The sequence below is a fragment of the Brachyistius frenatus genome, unplaced genomic scaffold (assembly GCF_029030835.1).
Source record: "Brachyistius frenatus isolate BFR_SWC_R1_liver_20210118 unplaced genomic scaffold, ASM2903083v1 Contig_257, whole genome shotgun sequence".
Taxonomy (NCBI): Eukaryota; Metazoa; Chordata; class Actinopteri; family Embiotocidae; genus Brachyistius; species Brachyistius frenatus.
The window spans coordinates 268458-288857 of NW_027210856.1; the positions used below are offsets into that span (position 1 = coordinate 268458).

Here is a 20400-nt window from a genome sequence, read left to right on the forward strand (position 1 = left end):
GACTCGCACACGAGACAAATCCACTGCTGGGCTAAAAAATTGACTCGAGGATCAGTGCTGTGTGGCAGTGCTGAGTTTCCAAGCAGTCATACTCGCAAACATCAGAGGCAAAAAAAATAAATAAAATAAAAAGTCTAAATATAGCTCTTCTCATTGGGTCGCATCCCCTCAGGCAGCGTTATTCCCCCACACAACAACAAAAACCGCACATTTGGCTGAACATACTACATCCACATTTGGTTGCTCCTACAAAAACAGCTTCTTTTTTTTAATTTTTTTTTTTTTAAATTCATATCAACATGGAAATTTCCCTTTTTTTTTTTTTTCTTTTCTTTTTTTATCCCAAAATTGACCAGGCTCCATAAATAATTTTAAAAAAATCCGACGAAGGAATCTCGTAACATGAACAAACCACCAACCAGCGGCTGATGGTTTTAATCTCTTCTCGCCTATAATAAGCATACGATGTCTACGCACGTGTGTGTGTGCCAATGACCTGCTGGAGGCATCGGTGTGTAAGATAACTACGAAGACGTATGAATGACCGTCCGACTACAAGGAAACAGTCTGTTGAGCTGATAAGAGACAAACACGCGTACACAAAATATCTGCCGGTTTTTCTGCTTTTTTTTTTTTTTCCCTTTTAAAAAGACTAACTGTACCCGGTATTTCTTTTCAGATCGCTCGGAACCATAAATAAGTTAACAATATAGCTTATCATAAATAAATTTCAGTCTGTAAAATTCACATATAAATAAACCTGCTCTCCACCTTTGCAGAGAAGTGGACCCACGTTACGTCGCGTTGCCATTTCGTCTTTCCCTTTTTGACCGAAAAAAAAAGAAAAGAAAAAAAAAAGAATTACAAAGCGTCCACGGTGTAAACACTACGACTTTCCCTTTGAGGCCTCCGGCGGACACGGAACGAGGAAAATGGAGAAGGACGGCGAGCGTGATTTGATGACGAGACCGAAGACGCGTCTCCGCGCCGTCTGTCTGCGGGGGGAGGGCAGCCCTTTTCATTGGAGGACACCGCGGACAGCTTCTTCCCGGTCCGGTCCCTGATTGATAAAAGTCTGTGACAGGCAGAAAGAAAAGGGCTATTGCTAGTGATGATCGGACTGATTGATTGGTTGATTGGTCGATTGGTTGGTTGATTGGTATTGGAGGTGACGGCCGGGGCTCCCGGTTGCATGCTTGGTTTCTGGAGACGTGCGGACGTCCATGCAATCGAGCCAGAGGCAGAGCTGCCAGGGATTAGAGAGACGCCGGTCCGAGTCGTCCTTCCGGTTCAACCAAACCGTCTGAATCTGGATTTCTTTTTCTTTCTTTCTTTTTTTTTTCCTTCTTCCTTTTTCTTCCCTCTCGCTTTGTCTCACTGTCCTTCTGAGAAGTGAAAGGCCGGAGGCGCCGGTTGGTGGCCGGAGTCCGTCGCCAGGGCCACCGGCGTGTCGCCGGGGGTGGTGAGAGGAGTGCTGCCGGGGTGCTGCGGGATGGCGTCGCCCTCCAGGAAGGTCTTCTCCTGGGACTGGGAGGAGGAGGCCGAGGAGTGGGTGCTCTCGCTGGAACTGCTGCGGGTCTCCGTGCTGGTGCTCGTCTTCTTCATCTTCCTCCTCTTGGCTAGCGGCGCCTTGTCCACCGTCTGCAGACGGAAACCTTCCCGCTTGCATTTGTTAAATGCCTGGGACAAAAAACAAAAACAAACAAACAAACAAAAAGAGAAGCATTTGATGACGCATCGATCTCGTGGGGGAGATCTGGTGGGGGACAGAAAAACGGGGGAGGCGGAAGCAACATTCCGAGGCCGCCGAGTATCTGTTCAAAACCGGATCCAACTAATGAACTCGGTTTCAGAGTCACTACCTTTCACCATCTTAACCGCGTCACTACTTTTTACTCACTCCACAAATTCTGTGCTCTCGAGCAGATTTGTAATCAATCAAAATAAAATGTTCGTGCAAAAAAAACCCAAAAAACAACAACCTCAAAACAAATTAAAAACAGTTCTTTTGGACAACAGCTGCGACAATATTAATTTCAACTACTTATTTAATCAGCCGGTAATCTTCTTGATGATTTGATCGACAGTTCGGTTTATAAATGACAGTAAATAGTGGACAAAAAAAATAAATACATAAATAAAAAGCTGAATTATTCGACCAAAATGGCCAAAACACAAAAGGTTATTAATATTAATGTCACGCGAGAGAAAATCATCGCGACTTTAAAGGCCGCGACTGTGAACGCGAATAATCCTTTCAGCTTTGGACAAAACGTCCCCTCGATACATTTCAAATAATGCGCATCCGTGTTGTGTTATCGGCCGCAGGTTGACAGTTTGAATAAAGTTTGAAGAACCACCCCCCCCCCCCACCCCCACCCCGGTTGGTTTCTTACGTTAAAGGTGGCTTTGACGTAAGTGTGGACGGAGGCGGTGGAGGAGCCGAGGATGTCCGGGGTCATGAGCGGGTTGGAGGACAGCTGGCTGTCGTCTTGCAGCCAGGCGTTGTAGCGGAGGCCGCACATCTTGATCCTCTTGTTCGGGTCCACCGTCAGCAGCTCTGCGGGGACGAGGCACAGACGGATTACATGGCCGGCGCTACAGAGACGCGGAGGAGGCGGCTTTCCTCTCCGGGTAGCTCCGCCCTCCTCGGAGTTGCTTCGCGGGTCGAAAGGTTTCCAGCGACAAACCAAATGTAAAAAACAAAAAACAACAAAAAAACTGCTGTGTCGGATATTCTGTCACTAAAACTGACTGAAGATTCATTTCAATACACAAAAACACAGCAGCTACATTTAATCACTTTTTTTGGGAGGGTGGGGTGGGGGGGTAAAAGTTTCCATAAAAGAGGCCGGTATTTTTCAGTTCTGCTGATTTTCATAATCACGATCAAACTTTCTTACTGTTTATGTGGGACTTTTTGTACATTTTGGTGCAGTTCAAAGTGCTTCGCAGACGATTGACAGTTCCAGTAATGACACGGACACTTGTATACCAGAAGAACAACATCAATTTTGAGATTAAAAAGGAAAATAAGACAATTTAAGACCGATGCAGCTACAGAAACGTAGAACATAGATTAGCCAAACGCTACAATAACATATGTGAATATTCCCGTTACTTCTGAGCTCCAAATTTACAGACTGGACCTTTAACGGCAGCAAACCAACACGACGAACCTCCAAGACATTTCGGTCTTGTACCATTTCACCACTTTTAATGCCGTATTTTAGATTTTAGAGAACTATTTTGATGACGTTTAGTAAATTCCGAATCTTTAAAAAGAGTTTAAATGAATTGTGTATATTGCGGAGAAGAAAAAAAAAAAAAAAAAAGATTCCCCGTCTATCGTAGTTCAAAGTCACCGGATAAAACAACGGGGCGCCGGCTGCGTCCTCACCTCGTATCAGGTCCTTGGCCTGCTGGGACACGTTTCTCCAGGCCTCCCCTTCGAACGAGAAGTCTCCCTGTTTGATTTTCTTCATGATCTCCTCAGCGCTGGTGTGGGTCAGGCTCTTCTCCTGACACTGAAAAGGCACCTGGCCGGAGAGCATGGTGTACTGCAAACAGCAGGGAGGTGGGGGAGTGGGGGGGAAGCAAAACACACACACACATACACACACACACACACACACACACACACACACACACACACAATCACGTCAGGTTTCATCATCTGCAATGCCGATGTAACGTCAACATGTTTCTTGGCACGGGAAGTGTTCCATGCTTGCGTTGATTAATACCACGCTGCCTCCGCAGAGAGGAGCGCGAGAGGAAAACAATGTTGCGCGTTTAACTGTTGCGTGTCGTTGACCCCGGTGGTGGACCCCGGTGGTGGACCCCGGTGGTGGACCCCGGCACCTGAAGAGGAGAACGCTCTCCGAGCAGGAGACTCTCACCTTGGCCTGAATTAACGTCCACCCTCCTGTTTCCCATTTTAAACGACAGCGGTTGGGAACGGCCCCCTTTTCTTTTCTTTTTTTTTTTGGGCTGCGGAGGATCTGACATGCTCTCTCTCTCTCTCTCTCTCTCTCGGGTCTCAGCTCACTTGGCTTCCAGGGCTTTGTGCACATAGCTTGTCAGTAGCCATTTCATCAAAGCTGCATGAGGGCCCACTACTACAGTATCCCCCCCCCCCCTCCCCAGGGGGGCGATGGTACAAAGCAGCACTTGCGCACACACACACACACACACACACACACACACACACACACACACACACACACACACACACACACACACACACACACACACTGAATGGATGACTGGCCGATTACAGAAACCTCTCTCTCTATCAACTATCTGCTGCTCCGCTGTGTGTCCTCTCCTTATCCTCCTTCTTTTAATTCTCCTCCTCTACGCAGCAGCAAAAAAAAAAAAAAAAAAAAAAAAAGGGGGGGGGGGGGGTTTGAATGAAGATGACATTTCCGCTGCCAGGAAGCAGCATTTCATGCCAGCGCAGCTTTAACCAGGTCTCGGAGCCGGACTGGTTGTTCCTCATCCTGTGGCGAGCGTTAAAAGTGTGTCAACTCACCACAGGAAGCTCAAGGTTGTATCGCTGAACGACATGAATATCATGCAAAACAGATTTTAAGAGGAACACATGCATGCATGCATGCATACATACATACATACATACATACATACATGCACACACACACACACACACACACACACGAGAGAAAAAGCCTCAACCGCAGTCGAAAATCAGTTAAAATAACGGTTGATTGCTTAATCAAAATGGCCTGCGGGAAATGCTAAATCCATAAACTGGAAAACACAAACAAATCAACAGTGTATGGAGCTTCTGATTAAACATTAATTCGTATTTTAGAGACACTTCAGTTAACAGCATTTTATAAAAGCAACTTTTAAGTGCAGCTCGGAGCTGTGGATTTTGAAAAGATTTGTATAAATTATAATTTTTCTATAATCAGGTCATTTTCCTGAGGCATTGTGGGAAGTGATAGTCTAAAGTGGACCTGTATTTTTTTTTTTTTTTTGAAAGACTGGTGCAGTCACAAAGAAGGATGCTCCTGAATAGGGCTAATCAATGAGCTGTTATGCGTCTCTATCAGCAGAGCCGGCGAGATGCATCGGTGTCGTCAAACGGAAAGTTTCTATTTGGCGCGGAGCTGAAATTCTGTCTCAGTATTTTGACACTTGACTCGACTCGACGGCTGCAGCCCCGAGGACACACCTGCATTTCTTATTGCTGGTACTTTTTGGAACACGCAAACTGATCCTGCTGACTATTTTAATTTACAAACACGTTCTGGGATTGAAACGATGAACCTCTGAATTTTCCATCCAACCGTATATTTAGATAAGCCGCGTCCAAATTATTGCCTTGAATTCAGTCCTTACAGCAGCTTAAAGTGAACCAACTGAAGCCCAAATAAAACAAAACAAAAGGTAAGCAAATATTCAGGTTTTAGAAAGCTAAAAGGATCAAATGTTTTGGTATTTTTATTTGATATATGATTCATTATCGAAGCTATTTATCAGATTTGTCACCAAAATCCGACTCCTAACCCACAAACTTCCCCTCCAACGCCACTATAGGCCTGAATCACCTACATGGACAATAATGACCATATATGATGACATATCACATAATCCACTCCACTTTATGAGATGTATAATCGTTTTATTTATTTAACATAAACACCTTGTTCAACTTATTTACAGCTTGTCGCTGCAAACAGAAGAACCAACAGTCTGTTTAAAGACCGAATCCTGTTTTCATTTTGTTTGTTGCATTATTGACCTTAAATGTCTCCCCAATACTGCATCCTGGTCCATTATATTTTGTTCTCCCGTTTGTTGACATAAATATGTGTGGAAATGGCAATTAACTATTTATTAATAGCAGCACTAGCTCGGATCACTTATAACCAAACGGGGTATTAAACAATAAAATAAGTTTTCTTTCCCGTTATCGTGTATTTATAAAATAAAAATATTTCAGATTTTTTTTTTTTTTAATACAGCATACTAGTGTTTCTTCTCTCTGACTGTTGAATTATGAATGATCTTCCATCGGTGCAGGCACCGGTACCTCATTTTAACCCGAGCGCGACTCATCCACTCACCAGAATGACCCCCAGACTCCACAGGTCGCAGGACTCGTCGTAGCCGTCGTATTTGAGTATCTCCGGCGCGGCGTAGTGCAGGGTGAAGCAGGGAGTCTTCAGGAGCTGATTGTCTGGCGGTTTGAGACGAGCGAAGCCAAAGTCTATGATTTTTATCTCGGAGTTCTCACTCTCGTCCGTGAAGAGCAGGTTCTACGAAGCAATTCGAGACACAGACGACAATCTTTTTTTTTTCTTTTTTTCTGCTCGGCACAAAAAAAAACAAAAAAAAAAAAAACAACGGGCCTCCACTCGAGAGCCGGCAAAATTGCACATCGAGGCCGATCAGGCACTTCTGACCCGCGTTAGGGTCAAACAATTTTACTCTTGTTTTTGCGGAAGATTGCAAAGTCAGAACGGCAGCGCGACAGATCAGACGGAGTTCAGAAAAACACCGTGATTTCGAACACGGCGCGCGATCCGGTCGGTCGGTATTCATCGCAAACAACACGGACGGAGAAGAGTTTCTAAGCGGCGGCGGCGGCGGCAGACGACCAATACCTCCGGTTTAAGGTCCCGGTGCACCACTCCGACGTCGTGCATGTGACTGACGGCGGACACCAGCTTGCGCATGATGCGGCTGGCCTCGGTTTCACTGAAATGCTGCTTCTTGCGGATTCTCTCCAGCAGCTCTCCTCCGCCCAGCAGCTCCAGAACCAGGTATGTGTGGAGCTGCGCCAAAACACACACACACACACAGAAAATATTTGCATTTCTATCAATCCTCTGATACACCCATTCTCCACCTTTGACACGTTCAGTACAGTTGCAGCAAACACTCGTAAAAGTTGTGCAATTAAACAAATATTGACACCCCCCCCCCCCCGGAGTGTCATCAGTCTCGCCGTGACATGTTGACGTTGAAAACAGCGGAATATTTTTCTGCTGCATTATAAGTGTAGAAAAAAAAACAACAAAAAACAACAACAACAAAAAAAGAAGCAGACTCATCCTTGATCTTATGACGATGAGATCAAACCATAATGGCATTGAGGAAAAGTGAAAGGGGGGGGGGGGCAAACAAAGTGGGAAGAGAATAATGTGTCTGGGCAGCCGGGTAGAGTTTCTCATTAGCGCTGGATCTGGGGAACAAAGGCGGGGGACTCGGCCGAGGCGAGACGAGGCAGCCCCGCTTTGATCTGGGTCACGGGCCTGCGAGGTACAGTAATAACCCCACCGAGCTCATCAGGGCTAAAGTGGTGCTTGTGGGCGTGAAGGACCGCGGCTAATGAACCTGTACGCAGTCACACACACACACACACACACACACACACACACACACACACACACACACACACACACACACACACACACACACACACACACACACACACACACACACACACACACACACACACACACACACACAGTCACACCTTCCCAATAACCGAGGTGAGCTACGTTCTAATTTCGGTTGAAGTGCGCGGCGCCCGATTTGCAACACAAGCGAATTCGGGGTTGTTTTTACATTCAGTGCCGCAAAAATGGGTGTTTGTACAGCTGCAGTTTAGAAGAAGGAAAAAAAAAAAAAAATCTACTGGGAAATATTGAGCACACAGAGAGATGTTCACAGGTACTATAGGTGGAAGAGATAAAGAAAGACCCGCAGGGCGACCGGCATCCCCATTAATCTGCCTTGTTCCAGTTCCAGGACTTAATAAGGCTGCCATCCCCGCAGGCTCCGCACGCGCACGCGCACACGCACAACTTTACCTGATCGTGGTAAATTTCATGCAACTTGACGATGTTAGGGTGGCCGTCGCACAGCTTCAGGGCGGCTATTTCCCGCTGAGTCTGAGCCTCCATCCTGCAGCAAACACAAGCAGTCACATTATACAACACACACACACACACACACACACACACACACACACACACACACACACACACACACACACACACACACACACACACACACACACACACACACACACACACGGGAAGGTGGGAAACTTCTCAGTTTCTGTTTCTGTGTCCTTTCGCAGGTTTTCAACTGTTATTTTAGGGAGTTCTTTACTCAATTATCTGGCTTTGCATTACATTTTAGCAAATTAACAGAAGGTGTAATGTACCAAGATTTTCCTATTAAGCCAACGCAGCCTTTAGAAAAGAAGACAGAGATTCCCCAGGCAGTAAATCTTTTGATTTCTGCAAGACATTTTCTTTTCTTTCTTTTTCTTTTTTAAAATGCAGCGAGTTGCGCAGGCTTGGCCCTTTCCTGTGCCAGGCAATTTCTACAATCTCAGCAGTTTAATTTGATTACCCAGAACACGCTGGAAAGATTCACCGTGTCACATATCCCCTAAGAGCAGACTACATGCATACACTTTTTGTAAATCTTATACTTCTGAGGGCATTTCCATAATTCCTTTTTTAAGCACAGTTTGGCTCCACATCCCCGATGAGTTTTAACAATAGGTGAACTGAGGGTCAGATCCAGTGACGCTCACCACGATGTTCAATCTTCAACAGAAACACAGCGGGGGTGGGGAGCGGGAGGGGAGAGGGGGGGGGGGGCTTAAAAATATGTAATCAGATCAAACTATGAAACTATTTTGCCTTCACTTGTTTACCATCACATTTCGGATTTCATAATCTCTCTCAGACTTTGTTTGGACACGGCTGACCACCCTCGCGATCATCCCGTCTGCTCGCGGTCCGGCGAAGCTCTAAACATGACGCGGAGCCAAGAGGTGTCCCGAGTTCACAAACACGCGAGCAGCCACCCACAGCTCGTACCTCTTGCTGACGATCTTCACCGCGTATTTCTGTCCAGTCTTCTTGTGTGTGCAGCGTCTGCAGATGGAGAAACTGCCCTCTCCCAGAGCGCTGTCCTTCAGGTCCATCTCGTAGCTCATGTAGAAAGGAGAGTCCTGCAGAGAGCAACGCAAACAAGCTGTCTGCTCAAAAACAACTTCAAACTGACCAACTTTAATGTCTTTAATTATGACTTCAATAATAAAACCTACATCCAACATTTCTTCTAAGCTCCCGTGTTCCTGCTGATAACGCACGCACCAAATTCCTTCGTTATTAATTGGAATATTTATGGCCGCTTTCATCTTTTTCTACAGAGAATACTATTTCACGTCCCCGGTGCACTTTTTCCTTTACATCCCTCTTCCTCGCTATCCTTCCGCACGGAGACGCAAATCCCGTCGTCCTTTACGTCCTCTCCGATTTAAAGTCGGCTCCGGAGGTCGCACATGTGCGCCGTTTCTCATTAAACGGGCAACCTCGTTTAAAACACCAAACCACCAAAGCCACAAACCTCACGGCCCACCTCGCTGCTCCTGTCCCACTTTTCACCCGAAGTAAAATACTGCTCTGTTGTTCCAGTTTTAGAATCATGAAGTGTGTCAACACACAGCGAGGAACCCGGTAAACTTCTCTCATTTTGTAATGTTGCATACAAAAGATGAAACGTGGAGGTGGAAAATGCACATTACAACCAAACGCTGAAATCAGATCTGAGTCCAAATACTGAAGATCACAAGAAGACAAGATTTTTTTTTTTTTTTTTAAAGGCAGTTAACTCAGTTCCTGTTTGCAACAGGAAATGTAATAAAAAATCTATAAATTACAGTGAGCTGAAGATTTATTGGAATACTGAGCACATCTGGAGCAAAATGCTGCCTGACCGCTCGGCTGAAACTTCCCTTTTCTAAAGTGTAAAAGCACTGAAGGTCATAAGTGGGCCCTGAATATGTTTACGTGGAAGGTAAAATGCTGAATTTCTTTTTTTTTTTTTTAATTGCCGCACTTTGTGGGTTAATAAAACAACAGACAAAAGGGCATTACGACGACTTATTACAAAACCCATCATGAATATAACAAATCTCAACGCATTTAGAAAATGTTTTTTTTATATCATATCTACACATGCAGGCACCCAGGATGTTGATGCGAAAGCCTGAAACTCTACGAGTGTACAATAAGCATTACGTCGCACACGCACGAGCACATTCATGACCAAACATCATTAAACAAACAGCCTCATGCCTGTAAACTGAATCTGAGTGCAGTAAAACCAGCAACAGTAGAAAGAGAAGTCGTGGCGGGAGGAAGAGGAAGAAAGAAAAGAAAAAAAAAAAAAAAAACTCATCTGCCTGTGACGGCGGCCATTAGCTTAAGTGTGTTTGTGCTGGAGGGATCCAAGTCCATTCATCTTACCTTCATCATGGCGCTGCGGGCCACCGCGGCCGAGCCGGGCCTCTCGGAGCCGCCACACAGCTGGACGGAGTCGTCCATCACCACATTCCTCTTGAACAGGATGGAGGGGGCCATGAAAGAGTAGCCCTGTACGCAGACAGACACACACACACACACACACACACACACACACACACACACACACAAGAGCTGGAGGTGTTTACTTTTTACTGGGACGGACCGGACTGACAGAAGAGAAGGAAACTTCCTTTTTCTGCAGTTGACAGCCTCGTTAAAAAAAAAAAAAAAGAGGAAGATATTTACTGTAAAAATTGTCGCGCATTTTTCCTTCAAACCGACTTGTCAGCTCCACAATGCAGCCAATTCTGTTTATCTGTGAGTGACAGGCGCTGTCCAGCTGTTCCCATTGTTCGACCCGTCATTCTGGAGCGCCGCCTGCTTAATTCCAGCTGTGGGGAGCCCAGAGCTCCGAGCTGGCACCAACCTCTCCCTCTCTCTTTTTTCACCGACACACACACACACACACACACACACACACACACACACACACACACACAGCTGTGTGGTATGTAGTGACAGCAATGGATGGACGGAAGGATGGATGTTTGAATGAATGAGATGCCCTAAATTGCCGGGCTTGAATATTTGATTGCTCTGCTGTGAAATTACATCTTGGCGCTCTTAATGCAATTTTAATTTTGTTTTGTGAGGCACCGCGGGGGAGCAAGTGCACGGTTTAAAACTGGGATTGCTGTCGTTATCTCAGAGATTGCTAGGCTTGCAAATTATAAAGAGACGCAAAATTTCAGACTATGTGAATGGCAGCTGAGAGCGAAAAAAAAGCCAAGATGAAGTTGGCAATCAAAGACCGAAGGCGTAACCGAGACAGACGTGGTGATGCTCTCAAAGTGTAACCTTTTATTCCATGAGAGAAGCCCGTTAATGGATCTATTGATCTACCGAGCTCAAGGATCCAGAAGGCAATCAGAGTTGAAATTTCATGCAATACATCAGACAGCCATCAGCTGGCATGGAGTCACGGGCCATATTATGGTTCAAAGCTACATCAAAAATAGTCATTCACATCTGTTACTTCAATGAGAGCTGCATATGGCGGCAATTACTTCAATAAAAGGCCCTTTAGTCAATTTGAATACCAATGCACACAGACAGACTCATGTTGACTTACAGCAACCTTTTGAGGACATTCAAAACTTCACTTGATTACTTCAATTGCTGTGGAGTATGTCAAATATAGTCGCAGACAAAAAAAAAAAAAGTGACGAGATTTTTATTTTTTTTCTCCTTCCCTGTCCGTGTCAACATTTCACGCCGCCCTCGCGACCGGCGCCCAGACGAAACACGAGCACAAAAAAATAAAAAAAAAAAAAAAAAACGGATCGGGGTGTATAAATGCTGCCCTGTGCAGTGACCCGCGAGGAGCGCGGAGGAACGTTCCCGTCTGTTTTGTCTAACGTCTCCCTCCCCCTCCTCTCCCCTTCCCCACCTGAAAGATGCGGTCACAGTTCTGGGGCAGGGCGGCGGGGGAGTAGGTCGGGTCCATCTCCGTGAACTCGTCGGCGAAGTTGCTGACGTCCAGCTCATCGCGGATCACCGGCTTGAACGGCGCGGGCACCTTCTTAGCTGCCAGGTCCTCCCAGCTGATTTTCTAAAACAAAAACAGACCCAATTCCTGTTTAAAAAAAAAAATAGGTTGTACAAATAGTCACTTTTTTACCGAATGCCGCTCACTCAAAATGGCCCCCCTATGTAGAGTAACATTACGCTGCCATTTAGTTTGTCTAAATATTGTGAAATAGTCAAGACGAGGCAAATGAGATCCACCTGGTAAAACGCGTGTTTCTTTACATTCTCCGCTCCATTAGGACCCGATCCTAATCTCTTCTTTGGATCTTTGATGAGGAGGCGCTGGATTAGGTCTTTGGCCAGCGGTCCCATGTCTTTGGGGAAAGGAGGATCCTTTTTGGAAATCCTCCTGCGATGTGCACAGACAGATATGGTCAGCGTTGCAGAGAGCGATTATACCTGAAAGCTGCGGCCGGCGATCAGGGAGAGAATCCATACTTGGCAATGTCCGTGTGCGAGTTCTCGTTTCCGTCCACGGTGAAGGGCGAGCCGCCGGTCAGAAGCTCGTACATCAACACGCCGAGGCTCCACCAGTCCACCGCCTGGAGGGCAGGGAAGCACCCACCCGTGAGTTTGGATTAACAGACTCAAAGAGAAGGAAAAACCAAAAAAAACCTGACCGGAGAGCGCTCGCGTTCAGGAGCATGGAGAGGGGGGGGTGATGATGATCCTGCGCTGCTCTGATCTGATCTGATCTGATCAAACAGGCGACAGCATTAAAAAAAACGACATTTTACCTTGTTGTGTCCAGACTCTCCTCCCTCCACTATCTCTGGAGCCATGTACTCAATGGTGCCGCACACAGAGAAAGCCCTTTCAACCTGAAAAACATGGAAATGCATCAGTAGAAAACATCCTAGATGAGAAATACAACACAACATACAAAGGATCTTAGTTTTAGACTGCCTGGTTTTGCACTGAAAAACATCAAATCTGTTTTTTTTTTTTTCCCCTCTACATCAAAATAGCTACGATGAAAGGACCAAAATCAAAAATTAAAGTTCCGATTTTTAAGCATTATTTATGACATTTATCACGGATCAGATTTTATTGGCAGGCGCCTAGCAAAAATAAAAACCGTGAGTGACAAACAGATTATTATTAAAATGTCGCTTAACACTATGAACCCGCTGCTATTTTCAGTTTAATTTCACTACCTTCACTTTTAAGATCATATCTTTGTCATTACAGAGGTTAACCATTCACGCTATATCTTATTTTTTTCATGACAGTCTCGGCTATCTAGATCTTTCATCATCCGATTTGATAATACTTCGAGATTTTTTATATTACCCTTTATATGGAGAAGAATAAATTGTCTTTTTACATGTATCTCACCATCAAATATTGGTAGTAGAGTATGTTTTTATAGTTGTGTAGAAGAGATCTGACAATATCTGAACCCATGTTTGTGGGACGCTGCATGACTCAGCAGTTTGAAAAATATATGAGCTTAGTCCCAGACAGAAAATAAATGCCATGAATGAGTCCGGGGGGGCCAGGGGCCCAAACCAGGGCCTCGCAATCAGTGCATACGTCAATGATGTGTGCTAATTACTCAGCTGTAGTGTTACCCCAGAAATATGTTTTTATTTCTATTTTAAATCATACAAACTGTGATGTAATGTGAGGCCTATGTTGGAGACAGTACAGAGGTCAGCTGTAATTTAAAAACCGGATTAGCTCAAAAAAAATATATATATATCTTTGTCGTAAAGAGAATCGACGGGTATCGTCAGAACGGGTGAGTTCTGCTGTTCATTTTTATATTTTCGGTACATTGTGAAGCGACGTAACACATAACATCTCCTTTATTTATTTTAGCCGTCTCCTTCAACCCAGTAATATGAGCTCGGATTAAATCGCTGATTTGTAAAATGATGTTCTGACTTTAGCAGAAAAAAAGTGTGTTCAGACTGCAGTAAAAACATGGAATGCAAAATGTGTTTTTTGAGGGCCTTTAAAAGAAAAAGAAAAACGTCTTTTTTAGAGCAGACATGAATTTGAAAATAGGCTTCCATCGGCTTCCAGGGAAATTTCAGGATTAAGAGGTTTAAACACAAGCTGCACCTGATCAAACTCTTTACTGAGGCCAAAGTCTGTGAGAACTATATGACCGCTTGAATCCAGCAGAATATTCTCAAGTTTCAGGTCCCGATAGACGATCCCAAGCTGCAACAAGAAAATTAAACACAGTTTGAATCATGTGAGCAGCAACACAGCTGACATCTGAACACAGATTAAGACTTGATTGTGCTGAACCTGACGGGGTTATGTTACCTTGTGCAGATGCTCTAGTGCCAACACTATCTCTCCACTGTACAGGGCGACTTCTTGCTCCTTGAACCGCACCCTCTGTACCAAGTGTGTGAAGAGCTCGCCGCCGTTTACATAATCTGCAGCGGAAGATAAATCACGTGTTTCTCATTTCTGTTCACACTAATTCATTCAGTATAGACGTAGAGATCTGCAAAAATCGAAATATCCTGACCGAGAATGAGGTGCAGCTTGGTGTCCGTCTGGAAGGCGTAGTGAAGTGTGACGAGGAACGGGGACTGGCGGATGTGCTCCAGGACTTGCCGCTCCGTCCGCGTGTGTTCGGCAGTCTTTGCCTTCTGTACAATAGTGGCCTTCTTCAGGACCTTCATGGCGTACAGCTTCCCTGCGTCGTGGCCGCTCACTTTCCTCACCAGGAACACCTTGCCGTACGCTGGCGGCGAAAAGGAAAACAAAGACGGAGGGTTTGGAGGGTGGGGTGTGTGAGGTGGGAGGGGGGGGGGTAGACTAGACTGGCATGACCCGCTCGTCGTTCCCAAAGAGACACAATATCGGATGTCGGAGCGGCACGAACACTATCTCCTGAATGTTACACAGAGAGAGAGAGAGAGAGAGAGAGAGAGAGAGAGAGAGAGAGAGAGAGAGAGAGAGAGAGAGATGACAGTTAACAGTTTACTCACCTCCGGTGCCCAGCACCTTTAACAGCTCAAAGTTTTCAATGCCCACCCGCTCTACGTGGCCCGTCAGGTTGGCTGCAGGCAGAGTGGAGATGAAGACATATTCTTTATTAAGCAGTTCGCATAACGGGACAAAGTTGAATAACAACACACACACAGACACTCTAACGAAAGGAAACAACAAAGGTCAGTCCCTCTGAAAATGTGAAAGTCAATTTTGTTCCGTGATGTGTACAACAAGGTTGTATTGACAGACGACACTTGTATGTTACAAGTGACTGAGGTTTACTGGGACCCGGACAATGTGTGTTTATGTCCAACACAAGGACTGCGGGGTTTGCAGATGCATCAGAAATCTCCCACCTGCCCCGACTGGTGATCAATTAGACAACTCAAAATTAGCATTGAAATAACAGCTCAAATATTATGTACTTAAACCAGAAAACGAAAGATCGGAAAAATGAAGGGACTGATTCCTTAAAACGAAGACCCCATATTCTCTAGTTCTCTGTACTGTAGCTGTTCCTGCTCCCGAATTTTAAAGCTGAAAAGATGCTTCGTTAACCAACATGCTGGCAAGCAGACATTTCAGTGATAAAATAACCCACTTTGAGATCAAATCAGTGACGACATCCTCACCGTCTGTGCACAGCTATCAGGAGGCCCATGTACAATGCTGCATACGTTCCGTTATATAACAGGTGGTCGTGTTTTAAGTGATGCATTCTTGTACTTTGATGAAAAGAGACTCTCAGCAACGCATCTTTGAGACAACGGAAACCCCACGAAGTCGTACTCCAAAGCGAAAAGGCTGGTGAAGTTGGCTTTAAAGTGGCAGATCAAAACGAGTCACTGCAAAGAGAGCAGCGGAGTTGTAGCACTGACAAGGTGAATTTGTTTCATAAAAGCAGCAAACATGTGCAAATAGTACAGAGAACACGTGCATAATCAGCGAACAGATGTACTCTTCTTAACTTTCTCCCAAATATGCAACAGTAAATAATCCTCCGTGCAACTCCAAACAAGCTCCCCAGATTAACCAGTAAAAGGTCATTATCCTCCATCAGGGATCTTCCCCGGTGTCTTTCTAAATCACGGAGTCCCAGTGCAGCTGACTGAGCAGAGCACGCTCTTAGACGTGCACCTCCATTGTGGTGAACACATTCCTTCTGTCTGACACTCTGAAAATAGGCTACCGAGCGATTAAAGCGGCGGATTTTTTTTATCTTTTCCACTGCTTCCCCCTGATACACGCAGGACAAGAAATGCTGCAAGTCTTTTTGGCAATTTGAGCGCACGTAAACACACTGCATCGCCTCGAAACAACAACGCTCTCCTTTAAATCCGAGGTCAGAGATTCAGGTTGCGTAACACCCTCGTCAAGCTCACCATGCCAAGGCCAAGTTTGATTTTGGTGTTTATTAATAGACTGACAGAGGTGCCCGACCAGATGATGCCTCGCTGCCAGACCAGGGCAGCCTCTTCGCCCTGCAGAAGGGAAATGTCAACGTTCCTTTAAAAAGTTTTCCTTTGATGGTCTATTTAGATTGTTTTTCTGAGAGATCCAACTTAAATACCCAACATCAAACAGTTTCAACACACCACTGTCCATTAAGGAAGTGCATATTCTCGTGCTTTTCGCTTAGGTGCAGCAGACGAGTGCGTTTTCACTGAACCAGGCCACGTTAGCTTTACTACGAGCTTTGCTTTACCAGTGTTTGGAGATTATGATTATCGTCATGTGTGAAAATTGCGTGAAAATGTATAGTTTTTAGTCAAAGAACTTTCCACCATTAACAAAACACCTCCACCCTTCAGAAACCGGAAAAACCTCTGTACACCGTCTGTGCATTGTGTAAAGAATCAATACCATCATGACGAAGATTCCTCCTTTTATGAAAATAGAATTTTATTTTTTTTGACATTTCAGCATTTACAAATCCACGATCTCTGGCAGGAAGATTAAGCCAGGATGATGTGTTTTAACATGAACAATTTCCTGGATGAGATTAGTTATCTCCAAAGACAAAAATACAAAATAAAAAAAAGTCTGGCCTGAACTTTAATAGGCTTAGTAGGTTAAGACTGTTATTTAAGTATAGTGTTTTCACTGGGTTCAAATGCCACAGCAGGGTAGAGTTGAGTTGATACAGCAGTTAAATCTCCGTGTGAGATTCAGAATAAAAATTTGTTTTTAAAAACACACACAAAAAAAAACGAGTGTGACAACTGGACAGACTGCATATTTAGGGCAGGGCAGTAAATCGGGGAGCAGCACAAGTCATGTTGCAGCCTGAACAGCAGCAGGTCTGTGTCAACTACAACTTCGTTCAGCAGCCCTCTGCGCTGAAAAATCTCTCCCGCTCCACGCAAACACCATCACCGAGCTCTCGATCGTAAACGATGTTTCCTGTTTTAAGTCATGCCTCGACACTAATCCACCCTGCAACTGTCGTTCAGTGAAAAAGACGACAGCACGGCTTCACCTGCAGGATCGTGTGCAGGTTAACCAGGCTAACGCAGACCAAGATCCTTTTTTTTTTTTTTTTTTTGATCGCCCTCGTAACACCGACCGAAGGTGCCTTGAGATCCAGCTGATGCAAAAAACAAAAACAAAAAAAACCCCTCTGTATTAACAACGGAGGAATGAAAGCAGGCTGAATATTACGTTTGACTTGACATCGCTGCAGCTGCGTTTGCTCAGAGAAGTTAGCCGTGACCGCTAACAAATCCAGGCAACAGCAAGGGGGGGGGGGGGGGGGGACGAGTACATGAACTCCAAGTTAAGACGCCGACGGAGACATAAACTTAAGTCAAATCTCATTCGATGGTTTAATTAAACCGAATTACACGTCAACAACTAGCTTTAGCTAATGTTATTACCCCGGGCGATAAGTAACACGTTAGCAGTTAGCTCACGTTAGTAAACATGGTGAGGTAACATTAGTTGACAAGGGGAACGTTAAAATACCGACAGCCGGACAGCCGAAGAGCACCTCTGCCATTTTAAAACTTAAATAACGTTAGTATCAGCGATCACCGAAACGACCGATGACAGTTGACAGACGCCTCGTCCAAAGCTAGCAGCTAACGTTTTCTCTCTCCCCCCCCCCCCCCACCCAGGTCAGAGGACACGTGTCTCCTGAAGATTAACACCGAATAAAGCGTCAAACGCGTGAAGTTTCACCGGCTCACTTACCGTTTTTCAGTTCGTGCTTCACAGTGAACAGGTCACCTTCTCTGGAAGATCCCTCCATCGGGGATGGCATGTCGTGTCCTTGTTGTGTTCAAAGATGCTCTCCAAGACGCGGTTAGCTTCGCCTCCCGAGCTGTATTAAAGGTGCAGACGCCAATATATTAACGTCCAGAGGGGGTAAAAGCGCCTGCGGGTGAGGCGCCAAACCTGACAGATATAAACAGAAATGTGGTAAGTAAACCTGGCAAGCCCAGAGGAAACACTTGCTTCTTCCAGCACACCACCGCGACCACTACCTTCGCAACCAGCCAGTCCCTCTTCACGGATTGGGGTTGCTATGTGGAAATCTGACCTCTGATTGGTTCGTTTCGTGGCAGCGACACGTAATCCCGCCTTTTTTTTTTTTTTTTTTTTTTTTTTTTTTTTTTTTTTAGAAAACTGGTGCTGCCTTCCCATGTCCCTAGTACACTCTTATGTCAAAGGTCAGAATGTAAAAAATGTAGGTCCAAGAAACTGTACATAAAAAGACACTGTAAACTCACAATAGATGAGTAAATATGACACAATTTCCTCTGGGGGATTTGATTTCTTTGCGATGAAAGCTGAATAATAGTATTTCAACTAGTCTTAAAACACTGATTGAAAGTCGGTTATTCAAGTAAGATTTAAGTACAATTTTGTGGAACTTGTGCTTTACAATCAAGGAGTCCATTTTTTATTTTAATTTAGAAATCATCATACTGATTATCACTAAGGTATACAGTAGTCACCAGGTAAAATTTCACAAACATAAATATTTTATCGTCAAACAGAACATGATGCATATCAGGCTTTACTATGATAAAGCCCTTACATAATCCTTGCTACTTTTACTTTAGGACCTTGATACTTCATTACCTCATTACTACTACCCGAAATACACGTCTAAATACAAAATGCAGTGGTTTTTATAAAATGCTTTTCATAATCTGAAATCACCGGAGATCCTTTTGCTTGGCCACAGCGAAAGTGGTGTAAAAGAAAGTCATTGAGCAACAAAGATGGCATATCAGGAAAGTGATCAGTTCCTGTTTGTTGAGTCAAAAACAGTTCCTCAGTGCCGCAAACTGCCTTCTCCAAAATTCTAACACATCTGTCTACAATTGATTAGACAAAAACTGAACATTGTGAACTTCATGAAGGGAGAATTTAGCGCAGGGCTGTTAAACTATGTTATCTTTACCTTGATGTGTCCAGTGGTGAAGGGGATATTGAGATCCTTAGAGTACCAATACATTAATTATTAATGTATATTATGCATAGTTGACTTTTTAGTTTATTTCTTGATTCATTTCTTTTCATATTTAAAGACACTGCAGTGACAGTTTCATCACCATTATGGACAATCATGAGCATACACTGACCTCTAGCGCTCACGGTGCGTAACTACATTCATTTCGCTTTTATTTGGAATTATTTATCCAGAAATTTTGCGTAAAGCAAATTTCTTTCTGGCATGACGCTAATCCAGAAGCAGTTGCAGGTTGTCACCAACAGGGGGCGTAAACATTCATATTTTGGATTATGATGTGACGCCCACTTAAAGTTCCTAAACTCTAACGCTGCATTTGCGTGGTTAATGGATGTTTTTCCATTTAAACTTTACTAACACGACTCCAAAAATGATCTGACAAAGTGGAGAAGCTATCTAGCGCTCTTACAGCTTAGTTCACACCGTACAGTCTTTGGTTGAAGGTCTGTAATTAGCTTGTTAGGGACGTGTTTTCCATTTCAGCGTTTATTATACAACGAAACGAAAATAATTACAGTTATGATGGACCTGGCTAGCACAAATGTTAAACCCTTCAATCACATAACCCTTAATTATGCAGCAGTTTTTATACAGACTTCTATATAGCTGAAATACGCAGTTGTTGCTATAAAAAGAAGGAGGTGTAGATACAACCTTAACCAGTACATATATTCAAATAAAAAGGCAAAGAGGAAACAAGAAATATGAGGGGGAAAAAAAAAAACGATTTTTAAAAAACAATCCGTCTCGCTCCTGTTAATAAATGCTTTGGTTGCAAAGCAATACTTTCCTCAGAAATGGTGCTGTTCCATCACTGGATGCGTCTGATCAACTGTCCTTTCCAGGAAAATGTTGATATAATGTAGTTGAGCTCATTGTACACGGGGTGTCGCTATTGTGCTGTGATCAACGCTACTCCTACTACTGGAATAGTCCATATTAATTATTATATTTAATAAATCCGTACAGAGTAATTTAAATTCAAGGGGGTCGAAGCCAAAA

General features: G+C 44.3%; 1 protein-coding gene across 2 annotated transcripts; it reads right to left on the reverse strand.

Moving 5' to 3' along the window:
• Window positions 1–615: 615 nt before the first annotated feature.
• On the reverse strand, window positions 616–18400 carry rps6ka5 (ribosomal protein S6 kinase, polypeptide 5). Of its 2 annotated transcripts, XM_069721090.1 has the most exons (18): window positions 18349–18400; window positions 18111–18240; window positions 14915–14986; window positions 14449–14667; window positions 14238–14353; window positions 14028–14129; window positions 12695–12778; window positions 12396–12499; window positions 12156–12306; window positions 11818–11979; window positions 10311–10436; window positions 8877–9010; window positions 7851–7944; window positions 6639–6809; window positions 6099–6290; window positions 3401–3560; window positions 2397–2560; window positions 616–1680 (listed from the first exon to the last, which is right to left on the reverse strand). In XM_069721090.1, exons 2-18 carry the CDS (start codon window positions 18178–18180, stop codon window positions 1375–1377), a joined length of 2427 nt encoding a protein of 808 aa, XP_069577191.1. In that variant the 5' UTR covers window positions 18181–18240; window positions 18349–18400; the 3' UTR covers window positions 616–1374. The 2 variants fall into 2 exon arrangements, with proteins under 2 accessions (XP_069577191.1, XP_069577190.1); XM_069721089.1 differs by having other exon boundaries at window positions 18111–18390.
• Between the last annotated feature and the right edge of the window lie 2000 nt (window positions 18401–20400).